General features: G+C 31.9%; 1 protein-coding gene across 1 annotated transcript in view; it reads right to left on the reverse strand.

The window, feature by feature from the left end:
* The window catches only part of YTHDC2 (YTH N6-methyladenosine RNA binding protein C2), a 74,079-nt gene that overhangs the window by 29,563 nt on the left and 22,097 nt on the right, over window positions 1-22,419 (reverse strand). Inside the window, exons 9-17 of the mRNA XM_074204565.1 lie at window positions 21,744-21,892; window positions 20,471-20,606; window positions 16,544-16,670; window positions 16,304-16,369; window positions 11,223-11,401; window positions 10,883-10,979; window positions 10,601-10,688; window positions 10,438-10,518; window positions 5,287-5,369 (exon numbers count right to left, since the gene is read on the reverse strand). Coding sequence (XP_074060666.1) covers window positions 5,287-5,369; window positions 10,438-10,518; window positions 10,601-10,688; window positions 10,883-10,979; window positions 11,223-11,401; window positions 16,304-16,369; window positions 16,544-16,670; window positions 20,471-20,606; window positions 21,744-21,892 — 1,006 coding nt within the window. The remainder of the gene's footprint in view (window positions 1-5,286; window positions 5,370-10,437; window positions 10,519-10,600; window positions 10,689-10,882; window positions 10,980-11,222; window positions 11,402-16,303; window positions 16,370-16,543; window positions 16,671-20,470; window positions 20,607-21,743; window positions 21,893-22,419) is intronic.

Below are 22,419 nucleotides of genomic sequence, written 5' to 3' on the forward strand. Positions count from 1 at the left end.
GGAGAATGTCATGACTATACTTTACCAAGATTTAAGCAAAAGGTGGAGATATGAGGCAATCAGATTTAAAATTGGTTGCATGGCCAAATTCAGAAGAGTAGTTGTTAAAGGTTCAAAGTCAATGCTTAAAAAATATTTTTAGTGGGGTACTCTAAGGATTTGTGCTTGGCCCTGTGTTGTTATGTTATTTATGACTTAAGTGAAGAAGCAGATGGCACATTTCATCATATTTTGATTATAATGAATGATTATGATCATGAGACCAAGCTGAAGACAGCTATTACAATTGAATAAAATATGAGAATCCAAGGGAGATCTGGAGATACTAGAGCATCAAATTTGATAGCCTTATTTTTATATTTAAAGAAACACAAAACAATAACAACTTCAGAAATACAATGGAAAAAGGCATGGTTAGTCATTCTGAAAACTGGTTCAAAAAAGCAATTCTGAAAACAAGGAGTTTCAATGGACTGAAAGCTCAGTATGAAGAGAAAATGGAAGCCAAAAAGACTAATACTGTCTTGGCTTGCATTGGATCCGAGAGAGAGAGAGAGAGAGAGAGAGAGAGAGAGAGAGAGAGAGAGAGAGAGAGTGTGTATGTGTGTGTATATCCTTATGAGAGCAGTATGTTCAACTCTAATTACCATGATACTAGCATGGAAACAGAAAGACTAAAGTTCATATCAGGGGCAGTTAGATGATGCAGTTGATAAAGCACCATGCTTGGAGTCATCTTCCTAAGTTCAAATCTGGTCAGATACCTACTAGCTATGGAATTTGGTCACTTAACCCTTTTTGCCTCAGGTTCTTCACGTGTAAACTGAGCTGGAGAAGAAAATGGAAAAGCACTACAGTAGCTTTACCCAAGAAAACCCCAAATGAAGAACTAGATATGGCTGAAAAATGACTGAACAACAAAAATGTTCAAGTTGCTAGTTGCTACCTGCAAAAGTCACTTAATTTCATTGTCTGTTTCCTCATCTTTAAAATGAAGGAGCCTCTATGGCTTCTAAGGTCCTTTTTAGCTCTAATACTCTGAGCCTTTAAAGGTTGTTGATGGGGCAGCCAGGTGGCACAGGGGATAAAGTACTGGTCTTGGAATCAGGAAGAGTTCAAATTCAGCCTCAGACTGGATTAATAATTGTCTACCTGTGTGACCTTGGGCAAGTCACTTAACCCCATTGCTTTAAATAAATAAAATTTAAAAATAAAAAAATAAAGGTTATTGAGAATTAAGATGGGTCTTGAGGCCATGTTATACAAAGTTTTATTAAAGGGCCTGGGCTTAGATAAGAAAAGGCTTCAATTATATATAAGAGTTGTCTTCAAGTATCTGGAGGACTAACATGTGGATAAGGAGTTAGATTTGTTCCATTTGGCCCCAGCAGGCAGATCCAGGAAAAATGGATGGAGGCTGTAAAGAGGCAAATCTAAGTTATATTTTCTTGTAAAACAGCACAATCCTAATCCTACTGGGGGTGGGGTGGGGGGATGGACTTATAATTAAAAAAAAAGAAAAAGCACTTATAAGCACTGCTAAAAAAAAAAAAAAGACCAGAACTGCCTGGTATCTTTGAAACAAAAACTAAGACAAACTTAGGAAGACAATGACATTTGAACCTCCTTCAAAAAGAGAATAAAGTCAAACTCACAGACTAAAAGTGAGTCTTCTTTTGGTTCTATTTTGTTGTTTTAAGAAAGGAAAGATTTTACCCTGGGAAAGTCACCTAACCCACAGCCTCACAAAAACAAAAAAACAAAAAAAAAAAAAAAAAAAAAAAAAAAAGAAAAAAGGGGGGGGAGAATTCAAGTTAACAAAGAAAACATTAGGGAAGATATGAAGAAGGGACAGAAATTTAACTTTCACTCATAATTTGGATTAATCAAGCAACTAATATTTTTTAAAATCTACCATGCTGTGTTAAGCACATAGGTACTGTACTAACTATAGTGATACAAAGAAAAGCAAAAACGAAACAAAAAACAAGGTCTTGCTCTCAAGAAGCTTTTAATAAAAAGCATAGAAACCATGGAAGTAGAACTGGGGAAATTAGGCACCTCATGAAGTATATGAGCAAAGAAGAATTGAAAATTCACATATACTTATAGTTCAAGGAAGAAAAGGAAACAGGCATGAAAAGTGAATAGAAAAAACAGTTATTTAAGAGAAAGGAGGAGCCAAGAGAGGCTAAACTAACTTCAACTATGGAAAATAAATTACCAAGGGGGATTAAATGGTAAGAGAATATAAAAATCAATTAAGGGAGAAGCCTAAACTAAGTAAAGAAAAGAGGGGAAAAGGAACAAAATGAGACCACTTCAATTATAAACTGTTAATGTCAATTCTATTCTGCTTCCTTCTCCACCCTTTGGATGTTGTAAAGTACGGGTGGGGTAGGCAAGGAAGAGACAAAATATGTAAGAGGGTTGGAAGGGAAAAAATGCAATTTACAGAATTACCAGAACCAAGTTCATCCATAAAATAGAAAGCAGAAGAACAGATTAGTAAGCAGATTCCAATAATATGTATTTACAAGAAATAAAAATGAAGGATAAAGACACCCAATGACTGAATTAAATTGAGGGGCTGAAGCAGAATTTATATTAGCTTAAAAATCTAAAAATATTGGCAGAAGTATCAATCATGATCTCAAGAAAAGAAAATCATTAAAATGGACAAAAGATAAAAGCATTATGATTAAAGTGATCATAGATAATGAAATATTATCAATACTTAGAATATATGTACTGAATGGTATATCATTTAAGTACTTTCAAGAAATGCAAATCAAAATATAGGGCAAACTATACAACAAAACCAAAGTGAGGTTCTCAATGTATCCCATTAAGAAACTGCCAAATGTAATAAATAGATTGTGAAAAAGGAAGGCAAGGACATTTAAAAAGTTAAAGATGCCATATCTTGGGCAATTAGTGAATGAAGATCAATGATTAAGATCTCCTATTTCCTTCTATTTTCTCCAAGTCTCTTGACACAAAAGTGATCCTTCATGTCAAAATCAACTTGTTTACAATTACATCTTATCCTTTATCCTTCCATTTTCTTCAGCAAAATAATCTAAATTATCCTGTTTTTTTCAAATTTTTAAGCTCTGTCTATCTATAAGTTGTTGCCTGTTGCTTTTAAATATGCCAGTCTTTTCCATCTTTAAAAAAACCATCATTAATTTTACCATGCCCTTAATTCTTATCTCTTCCCTTTTTAAGTCATAATCACTGAAAAAGCTATTTAGACATATTGTCTATAATTCTCAATCTTTTGCAATCAGACAAGTTCTTCCCTTCCAATTGGTATCTTTGACTTAAGTCTCTCACTACTTGAATCCCTCCTCCTCTTGTATTTTAAGATCTAGCCAAATGGTCTTTCTTCCTGTTACTCCTATATGACTCTCCATCTCCAGTTTCTATGATTTTGCAATGGCTATAAAACTGAGGGTAAAAAATCAAGTCGGCTAGGCTGTGAAGGACTTTGAAGCTAAACAGAGGAGATTACATTTGATATAAGAAACAACAGGAGGATCAATAGAGTAGGTGTTCAAATCTTCAATTAAGGAAAATCACTTTTATAGCATTATGTAGGATGGACTAGAGTAGTGAAAGACTTGGAGTGGAGAAACCAACTAAGAGGCTAAAACAATAAGCAAGGAGTGATGAGGGCTGAATTCTGATGATAAAGAGTTTTACAGATAGGGAGAAGAGTCAGATGTGAGAGATGTTATAAAAATGGAAATAGTAATCTTTAATAATTGAATGTATAGGATATAAAGTATGAGGGAGAGTGAAGGGTTAAGGATAATGTTTATGTTAAATAACTGGGAAAAGGGAAAAATGGTGGTATCTGACAGAAATAGGAAGTTTGGAAGAGAGCTGGGATTGTGCTTAAAAAGAATAAATTCTGCTTTTAGTATACTGATTTTAAGATGTCAGCAGAAGATCCAGTTAGAAATGTTCAATAAGCAGTTGGTGCTATCAGACAAATTCATAAGAAAGGGCCTAAAATATATAGTTCAGTTAATCATCAAAATAAACTGAAGTCATCAAGAGAGCTTATAGGGGCAGCTAGGAGGTGCAGTGATTAGAGCACCAGCCCAGGAGTCAGGAGGACCTGATTTCAAATTCGGCCTCAGACACTTGAAAATTACCAGCTACGTGACCTTGGACAAAAACCTATTGCCTTGCAAAAACAAAAGAGAAAGAGGAGGAGAGGAGAGGAGAGGAGAGGAGAGGAGAGGAGAGAATAATAAAAGCTTAGGATAGAGATTTGGAGACAATTCACAATTAGGAAGTGATTCAACAAAGGAGACTAAGAAGGAGCAATCAGACAGGTAGTATGAGAACTAAAAGAAAACCTCCAATGAATGTATCTACATATCCTCTGTGAAGGGTTTATATGAATAGGAATCACATGGGATGAGAGGGTAAAAGAGGTATTTAGTATTAGTATATTAGTATTTTTATTTAGTATTTATTATTAGTATATTAGTGAACATCCAGAAAGGGAAACAGGACTTATAAAGGCATGGCCTTATCAAGAACAGGTCATATTAGACTAACCTCATTTTCATTTAAAAAAAGTTATTAAACTAGTAAATAAGAAGAATGCCATGACTATACTTTACCAAGATTTAAGCAAAAGGTGGAGAGATATGCGGCAATCAGATAGAAATAAAATTGGTTGGATGGTGAAATTCAGATAATTCTAAAATTTTTATTTAATTTTCCAGTTATATGTAAAGATAATTTTCAACATTTATTTTTGTAAAGTTTTCTCCTGCCTACTTTTCCCTCCCCCATCCTAAGATATAATCTGATATAGAATATACATGTATAATCAAGCTACACATATTTCCTTATGTATCATGCTGTGAAAGAAGAATCAGAACAAAAGGGAAAAACCATAATAAGGAAAAAAAATCAAATTTAAAAACGTAAAAATAGTATTCTTTGGTCTGCATTCAGATTCCAAAGTTCTTTCTCTGGATGTGGATAACATTTTCCATCAGAAGTCTTTCAGAATTGTCTTTGATCACTGTATTACTGGGAGCTTGTATTTTATAAATAAGAAAACTGAGGCCCAGAAAGTCTAAAGTAATGCACTATGTCATAAAGAGAGTGAATGACAAAGTCGGATTTGATTTCAGTTCCTTCCATTATACTTTATTACCTCTCACATCCAAGTCTGATCATTACCTTTAAATATTAACATGCAAAATTAATAATTAAAAATTAAATTTTATAAAATGCACATTAAATCCACATTACCTGCCTTTTCTTTGGATAGCACTGGCTTTTGAAATCCACACCATTTTTAGCATCGTAACGTAATTCAGGGCATCAAAGGATTTCTGCAATATTTAGTTCACATTCAAATATAAAAGCATGAAAATCCTTTAACAAGGAATAGTTTTATCACTATTTTTAACAAATAATTCTTACTATTTCTCAGAAACAGTAATGGAAGGGAGTAAAGTAATAAATAATCCAAAATTCTTTTCCAGTGAGCAATATCAGTTACAATGCTGAACTGCTTGGTGCTCTATTTTGGTGAAAGAGTATCATTATTTCTCTTAATTGCTGTTTAATGATCTAGTCTAATAATTACCCTTTCTAAATTTACTTTTTATATGGATTACATTTTCCCTGGGAATATAGAGAAAAAGATCTAAGAATACAGTTAATGTTTATTTGAAATATATTTCTTGGTGATTAGCGCATGCTAGGAAGAATGGAGAACAATTCTAATTTACTAGACCCCTTCCTCAGAATGAAGAAGTCACACTTCCTTCTCTTCTAGTCTTTGCTAGATTTCTGGTACAATAGATCAACATAAGATATAAAAATAATAAGCAGGACCAGAAAATTAAGACACAGTAAACAGTCTTCTCACAGTAGTCATAAACCCTCAAAGTTCTCCAAATTAAAATTAGTTACAGAGGGACAAGCTCTTTCCAAAGCATGAATTCTAAACTATGTAATTAACCTTTTATAAATAATATTCCACTTGATACTGACAACATCCCTGCAAGGTAGGTGATTTTGTTATCCCCATTTTATAGTTGAAGAAACTGTAGAAAAAAGAGGCTCACATAGCTAGAAAGAATTAGAGGTTGGATTTAAATTTAGGCCCAACACTCTATCCACTGAACCACCTATCTGCCTCTAAAATGAGATGAGAATTTGCATCCTACAGAACTCTATCAGAGGGGAAAAGTAGCTAGGCTCCACTGCCTTTTACTTACTCTACCTTGGGCTCTTATAGAGGTTTGGGGCCTCATCATATTTTTTATACTAGACTATTTGTCTATGCTTAAATCTCCTCAATCTCCATAAATCAAAAGATCTATGGGGAAAAGAACCAAGTTTAATTTATCCATGGACTTCCCCCACTATTCTAACAGAAAATTCAGCATACAGTCATTTGTTGAATGTGTATAAATTGGTCCATAACCACAGTAAATAAATGTAAGTTATCATAATTTTTACTTCAATTGGCTTATAGCTTGCTAATTAAGAAAATGTTTATAGCTTTTTCATTCATATATTTTATATATAAGGGGAAATATATAAAAAATAATAAAAATAAAAAAAAGATTTTTAAAAAAAGCATTGCTGGCGCAGCTAGGTAGTACAGTGGATAGAGCACTGGCCCTGGAGTCAGGAGTACCTAAGTTCAAATCCGACCTCAGACACTTAATAATTAGCTAGCTGTGTGACCTTGGGCAAGTCACTTAACCCCATTGCCTTATCCCCCCCCAAAAAACTTAAAAAAAAAGCATTGCTAACATATTAAATAGAATGAAAAATTTCTTGTTTGCCCACTTCATGAAGAGAACTATATTATCAATTTTTGTTATTGTTGTTGAGTTGTTTTGGTCATGTCCAATTCTTTGCTGATCCCATTTGGGAGTTTTCTTGGCAAAGAGACCAGAGTGGTTTGCCATTTCTTTCTCCAGTTCATTTTACAGATGAAGAACTCAAGTGAACTTGGGTGAAGTGACTTGCCTAGGGTCAGATTGCCATAAATGTCTCAGATTCATAAAGATGAGCCTTCCTTATTCCAAACCCAGTGCTCTATCCTCTGCAATACCTAATTGTACTGTACATCATCAATACATACTATCCATACAGTAGTCTTTAAAACCAAGTCATTTAAAATTTTACCAATTAATTTTTAAATTAAAAACAAAAACTGGTACAGCAAAAGAAGGGGCAAAATGGGACAGTAAAATTAGTACTAAATTTGGAGTCATTGGACCTGGGTTCAAATTCCAAGTATACCACTACCCTGACCTTAAGCAAGTCATTTCACCCGAGACTGTTCGCTCCTCTGCAAAATGAGGAACTTGGATTAAGTAACCTATAGGATTCTTTTTATTTAATTTTCTAATAAGCAATCTAATTAGTTATCAATATTAATATTTCATTCACGATAGCCTAATTTTCTTCTTACTAGACAAAATAATTAAAATAATAGAATTTACATTTTCTTGTAATTTAAATCCCATTATGGTAAATTTCAGAAAAGTACCCAAATTCTTTCACATTAGAATTGTTCTAATATTTCTAAAAATAAGTTCCTCAAAATAAGCAATAATTGAAAGAAAATAATTTTAATGAAGCTTAATTATGCCCTCTAGTGCATAGATACAATATAGATTATTTTCAATAATACAGACAAAATTTTTTCTCCAAAAATTGTTTCTACTACTGTTGTGTTGAGAAACATTTCTATGGCATTTTATTCATTCTGCCATTGTTAGATGTTTTTCTATTGAATTTTGATGGAAAATAAAAATTTTATATTTTGTTCATTATATTTTTTGTAATTGTGTACTGTCTAAATCTGATAATTCTTTAATTTGGAATCAACATTTCTGATCAAATATTGTTCTTTTTGTCCTCAATTGAGTCCCTCCACAAGGTCTCTCTCTTTTTCTACTGTTAATAATCAGAAGGCAAGCTCTGGCTGTGTAAAACAATCCTAGCACCCCCTCCCCCATGCCTCTCCATAGCTGTGTTAAAAAAAACAATTAAAGAAATCAGCCTTTGGGTAGCTAGGGTAGAACAGTAGATAGAGCACTGGGCCCTGGAGTCAGGAGGACCTGAGTTCAAATTTAACCTTGGACTCTTAATTGCCCAGCTGTGTGAAGCTAGCCACTTAATCCCATTGTCTTAAATAAAAGAAAGAAATCAGCTTTTGAAGGAAGGATACTGTTCTGTTTATTTAGATAAAAGACTGAATGAATCCTAACACTTATGACACATCTTAGAAAGGAAGGAACCCTAATGTTTCATATGCCTATATCTTATCTAATACAACATAAAATATCAAGTCAGAAGAGGAGACAGTAGTCCTTTCTAATTGGATCTTTGACAGTTCTGACATGAACATACCTTAGGGATGGATTAGAGAATCATAAAGTAATCAATGGCACTTTTATGCACGAAAGTGTAAGCTGACTGGTTTATAATTCGTTGTTTAAATTCTATAAATACTGATTATTCATTTAATTCTGGGTTGGTATTTGTAAGGATGCCATCTATCCATGAGTTTTTGCTAAGATCCTAGAAAATAAATCTTCATTTATAAAACTTGGTTATTTCATTTTTAGCCTAAGAAAGTAAATTTAACAGTATTTTATGGAAAATAAAAATAATAGCCACTATATGGAAAAAAAGAACTGAGAAGATAAGATTTCATTTGAGTTTTTTTGGGGGGGTGTCCTTTTAGAAAAGAGAAGGCTATCTGTTACTTCTAGGAAACTTCATTATCCTTGTTTCCATTTGCTATTGTCCAATTGAAAGCTTTCCACAACTAATACCCTTACTTTCCTCCTATACAGTTAGATGCCAATGTCCCACACCTTATCCCCCTCCCATATTAGCAAGTAGCTATTAACATATAACTAAAACAGAAAAGAATTCATTGTATTTAAGGTGGGGAATTCTGCTCTAAGATAAGCAAATTGCTGAGACCAAGATTCTACTAGGCTCAGATCTAAATTATGACTTTCTTCATGAGCTAAAGTTGTGAAGTGATTCACTATCAATGAATCAATAAGCATTTATTAAGTGTCCATTTTGAATCACAGGTGTGGTAGTGGGCAGAGTATTAGATCTGAAGTCAGAAAGATCATCTGGACTCAGATATTTATTAGCTGTGTGACTCCAGGAGAATCACTTCATCCTGGTGCCTCAGTTTCCTCAACTGGAAAATGAGCTGAAGAAAGAAATGACAAACTACTTCAGTATCCTTGCCTAGAAAAACCACAAAGGGGTCATGAAGAGTCAGATATGAATGAAACAACTAAACAAAAACAACAATTTTCTATGAAACATTTTATTAATTGCTAGGGAACTAAAAAGACAGAAGCAAAAATAGTCCCTGTTCTCCAGGAGGGGATATTCTATCGGGGAGAGAAAAGGCAAACAACATATTTAAGTAAATACACGATAAATGTATTTAGTCAGCTTAGAGAAAAGGCACTAGGCAACTGAAGGTACCAAGAAAGGAAAAAAGTAGCATTTCAATTCAATCTTTTGAAGGAAGCTAGAGATTCCAAAAGGTAGAGGTAAGGAGGGAGTAGGAGGCATTCAGTGCAAAGGCACAGGGAGGGAAGACAAAGTATCATGTATGAGAAATAGCAAGAATGACACATCACAGAGTATATGCAGGGGAAGTTCAAAAAAAAAAAAAGACTGGAAGGTCAGTTGGAAACAAATTGTCAAGAGTTTTCGTGCATTTGTTAAATGCAAACAGAATAGGAAGGAGACATCATCAAATGTATGCTTTAGGAAAATAACTTTTGTCACTTTGTGGGAGACAGAATGCAACAGAGATAAGACTAATTAATTTGCTGTGTTTTAGTCATTTCAGTTGAGGCCAACAGGGTTATGTGACTTGCCCATGATCACATAGCTACTAAATATCTGAGGCTGGATTTGAACTTAGGAAGAATCTTCCACAACTACACAGTTGGCACTCAATTCACTGTGTCATCTAGCTATCCTACAAACTAATTAATAGGTTACTGCAATATAGTCCAGGCAGGAGATGATGAGGGCTTGAACTAAGATGGTAGTTATATGAACAGAGATAGGAAAGCATAAGAGATGTTCTGAAGATAGAAATGACAAAATTTGAAACTGGCTAGTTATATGGGTTAAGTCAAAATGAGGAATCAAGGATGACTTCAAAGATATGAACATGGGGTAAATGGAAGTATGATTGTATTCTTCCTAGACAATAATAGGAGTTTAGAATTCTGAAGTTTGAGGGAAAATCTAGTGAGTTGTTTTGGACAAACATGTAATATAAAATTTTCAATAGGCAACTGCTGATATAAATCAGATTGTCAAATGCTTAAAATGGTAACTAAACACACAGGAGCTAAAACCAACAATAAAACATACCTCTTTCACTTTGCCAGAATCAATAACAAAGACAACATCATTGACTGTAATGCTGGTTTCTGCAATATTGGTAGAAAGGATCTGCAATAAGAATATTACTTTTAAAATAATGCTAGAAATAGAAAAAATTAGTAAGAATGGAAATGAAAATTTGCATACTTACTATTTTCCGAATACCTGAGGGTGGATTTTTTAGTACCTTTTTTTGATCAGATGTTTGCATATTTGAATGAAGCATAAAGACTTGATACCTATAGGCAACAAAAAGAGATAGTATAATAGAACATTAAGAAGATTAGCAATGAGTTAAATTTGAAAACTTCAGCTTTACTTAGATAAATCACTTCACCTCTCTGGGTTTCAATATCCTCTCATCTATCAAATGAGTGGCTTGAACTAGATAATCTCTAAGAGGCATTCCAGTTCTAAAATTCTATGATTGTACCTATGTGTATTATCTGCAAAACGCTTGTCATCAAACAGAATGCGATCCCTCAGTCCAACAATTTCATCATAGCCAGGCAGGAAAATTAAGATTGCTCCTATGGGAAGAATAAAGAAAAAAGTCCAACAAAACTCAATACAAATTCAATCAAACAAGAAATGTTAACTGAAAGTCTACCATTTGAAACAACCTAAGTATAGCTGATTTGTAATATGAAATAATTTTGGGATTATTCAAGCATTATTATATATAATTACACATAAACAATTTGGCAAGCTAAGAATCACTTTAAAATCAAACTATTTTAGTTCCTTAGGTTTAACATAAAATGCATATTTACCAGAATCACAGCTATGGCAGATGTTATAAAGAAGATGCATGATCAAATCCAAGTCCACTTTTTCATCATCAAAGCTATGATGATATGCTTTCAATAATTCTCTGTCTTCTGCATTGAGATCACTTCCATTTGCTTGGACTAAAGAACTTTCATCTAAATTTCCAAACTCCAATGAAGCACTTGAATGAAGAAAAGATAATGCAAAACCCTCTCAACATTATATAACAAAATTATTTCACCTACTACTATACTGTCCAATAAATGGCATGTTCATATAACTATTTTTGTTATATGGCAAACTATAGCAACTATAATTGCTATTTATTTGGGAGTTTTCAAAGATACTTGAAATCCCCTTGAAGAAACATGGCACAGAAGACAGGGTCACAGTTGGAACCTGGGTTTAACTTCTGACCAACTCCTAACAGCTAGGAGACCATGGGCACTTCACTCTCAATGCTAACATGGAGACAATATCTGTAGTAACAAAAACTGAGAACTACGGTTAAACTCAGATACATAATGTATGTAAGACATTTTGTAAACATAAAAGCTGGGTCTTTTGTACTTGAAACCACCAAAAAGCAACACCAACAAGTTTAAGCTCTAGTTCACTAGTCTAATCAAGTTCTATGGACAGCCTATTTGCCACTTTAAAGAAAAAAACACATCTACAGTCTATAGATGTTATAGAGTTCTATTTATACATATGTGTGTGATGAGCAGAACCAGAAAAATACTGTACACCCTACCAGCAACATGGGGGTGATGTTCAACCTTGATGGACTTGCTTGTTCCATCAATGCAACAACCAGGGACAATTTTGGACTGTCTGCAATGGAGAATACCAACTGTATCCAGATAAAGAACTGTGGAGTTTGAACAAATTTCAAGGACTATTCCTTTTAATTTAGAAAAAAAAGGAGATATTTTATTGTCTGATCTTGTTATCTCTTATGCTTTTTGTTTCTTCCTTAAGGATGTGATTTCTCTCTCATCACATTCAATTTGGATCAGTGTACAACATGGAAACTGACAGACTGACAGACTGCTTTCCGTACGGGGGTGGGGGGAAGGAAGATTGGGAGAAAAATTGTAAAACTCAAAACTCAAATAAAAAGCTTTAAAAATTAAAAAAAATACATCTGTGTGTACATATACATGTATGTGTGTATGTGTGTGGGGAGAAAGAGAAAACACTAACTTTTGACTAAGACCAATACTCTAGTATAGAACCATGGTATATCAGTTAATATTATTGCCAATTTAAGGTATAGTAGAATCAGTATATCTTTTAAATAGGTGGTACTACTGGTTTTTCTTTAAAGTGACATAGAAGTTGACCACAGAACTTGATTAGTTCAATGAATGAAGGCTTGCCAAGAAAACCCTAAATGGGATATTAGGCAGAGAACATTTTTTTGCAAGATATAATGTAAGGATATTATATCTTGTTAAAAAACAAAATTATATATTTATTTTTAAAAATTAACAAAACTAAGAGTTAAAGAAATTTAAATAACTCAACTTTGACATGATTTTTAAAACAAAAATGAGGCAACGGACATTCCCTAAAAGACAAGTAAGATGATTTAGTAAGCTAAATAGGGTTTTTTAAACTATGTGATTGTATTAATATGCTGGAAATTTAGAAGTTGAACTAAATTAAAGTTTACCTAATGGCAAATAATTACCAGTTCTTTGCCCTTTTTTATGTCTTTCTTCAAGGGTTATGGTAAAATGATTTGTGGAGATAGCTATGAGACATAACGGAAAGAACACTAGACCTGGGTGTCAGAAAAACCTAAGTTCCAATTTTGCCTCTCACCCTTAAGTACATCATTTAATTTCTCTGAATCCCGATTTCCTTATCTGCAAGATGAGAATGATAACATTATATCTCCAGTTTCAAAATTGTTATGAGGAAAGTGCTTTGTAAATCTTTAAGTGCTATTAAAATGTGAATTATAATATTAACTTTGCTCTTAAAATCACAGGTTCAGACCAAAAAAAATCATATTAGAAATGTTCTCATTTAGTTGACAGTGTTGATCTGAAAAGGAATCATTTGTTCTTAAATTTTTTGAGTTCTAAATTCTGTCCCTCTCTCACATATTCCCCTTCCTGGAGAAGGCAAGTAATGTAATATCAAATATATCAAATGTATAGATATGAAAAACATTTCCATATTAGCCATGTTGCAAAAGCAAAGACCAAAAAAATAGAAAAATAAAGAAAAAGTGGATGCTTCCATTGGCATTCAGACTCTATATGTTCTTTCTCTGGAGGTAGATAGCATTTTACATCCTAAGTCCTTCAGAAGTCTTGGATTATTGTACTGCTGAGAAAAGCTAAATCTTTTACAGTTGATTATCCTTACAATACTGAGGTTACTGTATACAATGTTCTCCTGATTCTGCTTATTTCATTTTGTATTACTTCATGAAAATCTTCCCAGGTTTTTCCTGAAAGCATCCTACTTGTCATTTTTCATAGCACAGTGGTAATCCATCACAAACATATACTACAACCTTTTCAGCAATTTCCCAATTGATAGATATTCCTTTAATTTCCAATTCCTTGGGAAAAGAGTTTATCTTTGTCCTTTTCCTTTGATCACTTTGGAGTATAGGAAGATCTACTACTTTTGACCCCCAATACTATCATAATGGTATGTATATATAAGATGGTAATAGAAATATACTACCTAGACCTATCAATAGTAGGATTTCTTTTTTTGGGAGAGGGGCGCAAAGGAAACAAAATAGGAGGATATTGGTTGTAGAATGACTAGGGAAACTAATTTAATAACATATTACTGCACTGTAAAAAAAAAAACCCCAAACAAAATATTCAGAGAAATCTGAGAAGCCCTATATGACCTGACAGAGGAAAGTTAAGCAAAATCAGGAAAACAATACAATGACTACAATAACATAATCACAAAGAACAGAACAAATAAAACTGAACATTGAATAACTAAAATGAGCAAGTATGACCCTGGAAAAGAGTAAAAAAAAATGCTTTCCCCATCTTTCAATTAAAACAGGGTAAGTGCAGAAAATTCCACTTACTGCCAGACATAAAACGTATGTTAATTGGTTTTGTCAATCTCTTACTTTTTTCTCCCTTTTCTTTAACCTTTTTAATAAGAAATAAATTTGGCAAATGTGATAAAAAACATCAGTCATCAATCAATATAATTATTTTTTAAATTTATTAATTCACAGTAAGTTTGTTTTTAATTTATTTTCTTGTTTTATGTATTTTAAGATTCATAAATTTCTTTAAGTAATGGTCAGGACCTGTACAAATAAAATGAGTAGTCCGGTTACCATTTGTCATTTTAAATAGTACTTTTATACCTTCTTCATTTGAACACCTAGAGAATCTGAAAAGGAACATCATGAAAAACACATGAGCTTTCATAAAACTGGTGTTGCATAAGCAACCATTGTTGAATATTGAAGATTCTATAGCTATATTTTTGTTTTTTTGTCCTTGAAAAGTGACCTGTCCAAAAACTTAACTATATTGATTGACATCCTTTTCCATCAAACTAAAGTAGAATTGATGGGATAAACCTGGTCTATGAACAAGTACATTAGAAAAAGCCTACAGAAATATTTCTAAGTGCTCCAGATTTTATAGTAGGTTCGTATGATTTTCCTATTTGGATACTTGATTGTTCAACTAAAATCATAATAATATAATCATGTGTAATTTTCAAGTTTTACTTTATCTAGTATATTAACTATATTAAAAGGAAAAATTCTGATTCAAAAATGTTTTACTTATTTTGAAATAATGGATATCCTATGTTAAATACAATTTTCCCTACAATTTTCTTTGATAAGATTCAAGTAGACTTAGAAAATGTAATCAAGATGGCAGAACAAGGCCTGAGCTTTCTCAAATTCCCCTCCAAACAACTTTAAAATAATGAATTTTGAAATGCATGAATTTCATATAAATTCTAGAATGGCAGAAAGCAGATGAAACAATTTTCCAGCTTTAGACAACTTAAAATGTCAACATAAAAGGTCTCAATGAGATGCAAGTGAAGTACAATGAAATGCAGGTAATCTAAACAAGCCAGTAATATTGTGTCCCAAGCAAGGAAGCAACAGTGAAGCCCTCTACCTAGACAGTGAAGGTCATGACATGTGGCCCTTAAAAAAAGTCCCCAGAGTCAGATGGATTCACAATCATTCACCATGAACCATTTAAAGAACTGATTCCAATACTATATAAATTATTTAGAAAATTAGGCAAAAAATCAGTTCAACCAAATTCCTTTTATGCCACAAATATGGTGCTGATAACTAAACCAGGAAAAGTTAAAATTGAGAAAGAAAACTATAGACCAATTTCTCTAATAAACATCCATGCAAATTTAAAAAAAAATACTAGCAGGAAGATTACGGCAATGTATAACAAGAATCATATACTATGAACTACTTAGGATTTATATCAGGAATGTAGGGTGAGTTCAATATTAGGAAACCTAGCAACATAACTGACTCACTCTATGTGTGTGTGTGTGTGTGTGTGTGTGTACACATATATATATGTATATACATACATATATATACATAGAGAGAGATACATGTACGTGTATATGAACATCAATAACAAAAACCAATAGAAATAACTATCTCAATAGAAGGCTTTGACAAAATACAATCATTCCTATTAAAAACACCAGAGACTATAAAAATAAATGGAGTTTTCCATAAAATGCTAAATAGGATCTATCTAAAACTATCTAACAAGCATTACCTGTTAAGGGGATAAGCTTCTCAGAAGACTTCCTAATAAGATCAGAAGTGAAGCAAGGATGCCCATTAATATCACTAGTCTTGTCTCTTAGTAAAAATATCCCAGATCTCATTGATTCTTAGTTATCTAGTGTTATTATATTCTGATAAAAATGACAAGTTATATTCTAGTATGCAGATATTTGTCTCAATTTTATTACAGTATATCTTGCTTTTAAAAGCAAATTCTCTGTCATATGTATGTTTGTATATATGTGCTTGTGTTTGAAATCTCTTTAAAAAGTAAAATTATCAACTTACCTGTAAGATTCCAGAAGATCAACAATCTCAGTCTGTCCAAAGTGTTTAGCCCAATCTAAAGCCATCCTGCCAAAATTTCAAAGACTCAATCTAAGATGCATTTTCCTTTAAATTAATATCCAAAAACATGTAATAGTTATTCAACTATCAAAATGCAGGTAAAAGGAAGTTTTAGTATAAAATTGTAAATAAATTAATGGACTTAAAAATACATATAACTGAGGGTTAAAAAAAAATTACCAGCCATTTGATGCTTTGCTATGGACATTGGCTCCCATACTAATTAACTGCTCTACTTGACTCAAAAACCCTCTTCCTGCAGCAACCATTAGTGCTGTTGCACTGGTTTCGCTGTGTCTGTAATCCACTAACAAAAAAGAAATAAAAATATTTATAAGAACATTTTCCAAACTATCATATCACAAACAAATCACACAAATATTACAAATTTAAGTTTTTATTCAACTGATGAATTTTAATGTCTTTAGTTCCAGAAACTAAACATTTAATTGCTACTAAAAAGTAAAAACCTAAAACACTTAAAAAATTCCAACACTACCCATTCTTTCAAAATGAGAACAAAATTGGAATATAATTACAAAGTGAGAATATTACAAAAATAAATTTTCTTCATAGAACTCATTCTTAAATAGGTCAACCATGACAATCTTTGTTCTTATCTTACCCAAGACACAGATAAGATTAGTGAAAGGGCTTTGCTACATGGAAAAAATAATTAAATTTTTAAAGAAAGAAAAGTAATATTTGAAATCTGTAACATTGGTGAAAAGGAATTAATACTAAAAGTATATCATTCTCTAAATCACATGAATTATTTTCCCTTGCCCAATCTCTTTCTTGGTCATAAAATGATAACATACACATTATAAAACAGGACCCTGAATACAAAGTTTAGGAAAACAAACTTTTTTTTAATCAGTAATAAGAGTAATTTTAGATTTAGAAATCCATGAATTCAAAGTATTTAAAAGAATGACTCATCTATGAGATAATTTCCCCACAGAATTTAAGAAGAATTACAACTTTTATAAAAATGCTATTTCCATAAAATCCTCTCCAAATCTACAATGCATTTCTCAGGGACTTTAATAAATAATTCCATCTCAAAATAATTTACTATTTTTAAATAACCAAAATCAAATGGATGACTTCTGAAATATAGAAAGGAAAACTAAATAAAAAATAAAAGTTGATGCATCATACACTACTTATACCTGTAACTGAATTATCTGTTAGGGCCTTTAATATTCACTTATTCATTTCCAAAAGCAAAGTGAATGACTTAATAAACACACACACATATATATGTATGTGTATATGTGCATGCATTAGCATATGTGTTCTATATAAGCTCATATACTATTAGATACATACATGAGTGTTATATATTAGTATATTATAGATATTTGTATTTGTGTATGTGTACAAATATGCAATGTGTACACAAATATTCAATATTGTTACATTGTAATATATTATCCTAATATACATAAAGTATGCCATATCCATAAATATACGTGTATGTGTGTATACACACACACACACACACACACACACACACACACACGTATAATAAAATAATATGGTTGATTCCAGTGATTCCTAAATTCCCACAAAGCTACATAATTCCACCCTGTTATACAAGATAACTCAACTTCAGCTTCTCTTTCCTTTCAAGTGACTTGGCTCCATTAAGCCCATCTTCAATCTTTTGGTGAGCAGAGCAAGGAGAGTAAAGAGTCTATGGAAAAAGGAGGAAGGAGAATAAAAATGCCTCTTGAAAAAAGTACTCCAACCAAAAGGAAAAAAAACTTGGAAAAATATAAAATACGGGGGGGAAGAGATTTATAGAAAAATAAAATGTAATTCAAAAGTCAACTAAAATACAATATTTCCTTTAAAAAGACTGCTTGAGGATCAGCCATTATACTGCTTGACTTGACTACTAAATATTTAGACCAGAGTTCCTAAATTTGGCATATATATTAGATATGTGAAAGTGGCAGGTTATTTAACTTCTCAGAAGGTCACTCCTTCTACCCATACAGTAGTCAATTCATGAAGTTGTTTTGAGAAAAAAATTTGATGTTATAAAATGACTTGTAAACAATATAACATTATATAGTGTTTAAAAATTAAATATTAAACATTATTTTAATGCAATGTCTAGTAAAAATTGCCATTTGTATAAAATCCCATTATAAAATATCTTATTAAAAATGAGTTCTATATAGTAAAGTTAGTTCTAGACCTAATGTATAGCTCACACAGTTAACAATACTAATTCTAAACAACCCAAGACAACTAATGTTTTGCCTGTTCTTGAATCATAAAATAGTTAACTCTAGAAAGGTAGCATCTAATTTTATGCCATCTTCATTATAGGCAAAGAGAATTAAGTACTTCACAAGTATTAAAACAATAAGCAGCAAATTCCTTTTATTTCTCTCTAAAATCCTTACCAAGTATACTTCAATTACTTATTAAACTAATGTAAAATTCCAGCCATATATACCAAAACAATATAAAAAGAAATTGTCAGAAGGAATGAATGTATATGTAAGTATATATATATATATATATATATATATATATATATATATATATATATATATATATATATATATATATATATATTTTCCCCACAAGGTATGTCAAAATTCTTAAGGCCATTTTAAGGTACTAAAGGTTTACAATGCACTAAGACTTTTGGGACACCTTGAATATTCAAACTCTAATAAGGGGAAATGTTCTCTTAAAAATACTCTAAAGTTAAATCTTGAATCTGTATAAGTAAAGGTACAAAACTCACAGATTTAAATTGTCTTAAATGGCTATATAATGACATTAAATTTTACAGGTCATCAGAAACCTAAAGATGGTCAGTATCATATTGTACCAAGTGAGATATGCACTCAAAGAGAAAAATGAAGGTATCTAAAGAGATTTCCTTGTTCCTTCCTCTTTTTGACTGCAAATACCAGAAAAGAAAATTTTCCTTCTTAGGAAATACAACCTAATAAGGAAAAAATGGTACAAAATTTACTTGGTGCGATGGCCTGAACAAAAAGTACCAAAGATCCAGGATGAGAGCCTGGTATAACAAACCAGACTCATTAGACCTAGAGCCATAAAACCTGAATTCAAATTACACCACATCCACTTATATCTTTATGTAAACCCCTGAGTCTTAGATCACTTATCTATTAGGCTTTCTACCTCAAAGAGAAGTTCAAATGAGATAACATATAAAAAGCACTTTATAAACTTTTAAGATATAACTGTAGGCTATTTTATTTAAATTTCACCAGGAAGTTTTCACAAACTTTCTTCCCATAAATAATCAACTAATTGGAGATTTCATCTGGTTTTTAAAGCTATTTTTTTAAAAATACAAACACACTCAAGGAAGACGACGCTCATTAGTCTCATAATGCCTAAAACTCAGCTAAAATATCTGAGAATGATAATTTCATTATACACACATGCATGAACATACATGCATACTCATACACACACACACGCCTCCCTTTCTTATACATAAGATAGTAGTTAGGTTTGTATATGGGGACTAGAACACCGAGACAATAGCATGAGAACAAGTGTCTTATCAGCCATGGACGAAAGGGACCAGGAAGAGGAAGAGAATTAAGATAAATGAGATTTTTTACAAATTTTGCTAGGGCCCCGTATAACTCAGAAAGTGCACCTTGATGTTATTATAAGTTGCTGGTCCTTATTATATTCTTCAAATATGATGTAGGGATACCTCATAAATTGAAATATTGGTAAAACCATATATTATGCATATATAGTATGCCTCAGAGTCTGTACAATATCATTTATCATTTATTAAATTTGCATTTAGTAAAAAAATATTTTCCAATATATAAGCATGAAGTGGTTTCAGAGTTATAAAATGAATTAAGTACTGAACACAAATAACATTATGATCATAAGGAAGAGATCATGTCTCATTTGTCTTTATCTTCCACTGTGCCTTACAGAGTAGGCACTATATGTTTGTGGAATGAACAACTTTTTGAATAGAAATAAAAAACTTAGGGAATAAATTTCTATATAACCTAAATTTACTCTACAAAATAACTACATGTATTGAGCAATTCATTAAAAGATGTAACCTACCGCTAACATTTTCAGTTAAAATAAGATGAAACACCTGAGCAAAGGCATCGACATCTTTATGCAGCCATATGTCAGAAAGACAAGCATCCATTTCTTTTATTAGCCACGGTTCAAGGCAATTCACATCTTTTTCAGTCTAAAAATGCAGAAATTTTCAAATTAATCTAATGTCCGAAGAGATGGTTGTTAAGAATGTGATAATCTATTAAAACTATTATTTCATAAAGTCTTTAGCATCAAATAAAAACAAACACAATAATATGACTAGGTAGCTAGATGACATAGTGGATGGAACGCTGGATCTAGAAGTCAGCAAGATCTGAGTTAGAATCCTATCTGAAATACTAACTAGCTGTGTGACCCTTGACAAGTAATCTAACTTCTCTCAGCTTAGGCTTCTTCATTTATAAAAATGAAAATGATAATAACTTCTAATTCATAAGGTTGGTAAGAAGATCAAATGAGATAATATATATAAAGTGTGTAGATAACTTTAAATCATTTTATATATGCATATACATATATATTTTAGCAGTTAACATTATTAAGTCAAATATAAATAAAATAATACAAAACATAAATATAAATAATATGATGATGATAATGATGAAAATGACATGTTCAGCATGAGCTAACAACAGACCTTCACAATGTTATCTCTGGACATACAAAGAAGATATGATTCCAACCAAGCACTATTAAGCAATAACATGATGAAAAACTGCTTTGGAATACTTGAATACTTCAACTGATCTGTAATTTTATTGCTAAAAGTACTTTTTCAGAGAGCATAAACTTCCATGTTTTATAAAAAGTTATGTACACTGACCAAAAAAATTCATGGGTTGACAGTCAAACAGAAAATGATTATGAATTATGAATGAATTTTACTTGGCAAGTTTCATAATTACAGTCTTTCCAACTTGTATCTCTTGCCAAGTTTGCATTTTTCAGGCAGTCTGTGTGATTATAGGGTCAACTCTACACCACAATGAGGCATCAAAATACAGCAAAATGATAAAAGTTTTTAATGTGCTCAAGTCATTAACCATACTTCCTAGAAATAAGTACATTGGGAACACAGCAACTGCACAAAAATGTAAAATATTTCCCTTTTCTAGGATACACTTTTAGAAAAGTAAAAATTCTAAAGCTATTTAACTGATGAATGCATCCTCTATGATCATAATGAAGAATGATTAGAATACAATTTAATGTTCAGAAAAAAAAGAATAAAAATCCTCAAAGTTCCAGTTGAGATATTAAGTCTTACCAGCTGACTGAACACAGCATCACCACCATCATCCAATAAATCATATTCTTCAGTAACATTTGGAACAGTTCTTTGCCTTTGAGATTCAGGTTTGATGCTATTCTCTTGAGCTGAATACCATTCAGTAAGAGTAGTTTGCTGTTTCTCTTCTAAATCATTTAAAAGAGAAAGATTATTTGCCAGTCTATTCCTTTCACTTCCTTTTCAAATTTTATGTCTTTGAAATTGTGGTACATGAATATAACCGGAAGATAACCGGCTATAAAAAACAACAAATGAGTTCAGAAAAAGCTTTTCACAAAAAGGATACAGAGTGAAGTAAACAAACTAAGAAGTTAAAGAAAAATGTCAAATTATAAAAATGGAAACTAAAGTAAATTTTAAGCCTTATTAAAACTATATCAAAACTGAAAACAAAATGTTCATAAGCTCATAGGATTTATAAATGAAAGCTACTTTAGAAATAATTGAATTCGAACTATTCAATTTACCATAACCAGGACTAGAAAAATAACATAACCAATTCCAGGATTATAAATCTTAATAGGAAAGACAGAATCTGAGGGTTATGTTTCTATCTCATACACCTTCCCTATCCTCAGCAGGAGCAGTTTCAAGTCAAAATAATTAATTTCTGGATCAGATTTCTTTTCCTGCTAAGTAGAGTCAATATTCC

This window comes from Macrotis lagotis, chromosome X (genome assembly GCF_037893015.1).
Source record: "Macrotis lagotis isolate mMagLag1 chromosome X, bilby.v1.9.chrom.fasta, whole genome shotgun sequence".
NCBI classification, from domain to species: Eukaryota; Metazoa; Chordata; class Mammalia; order Peramelemorphia; family Peramelidae; genus Macrotis; species Macrotis lagotis.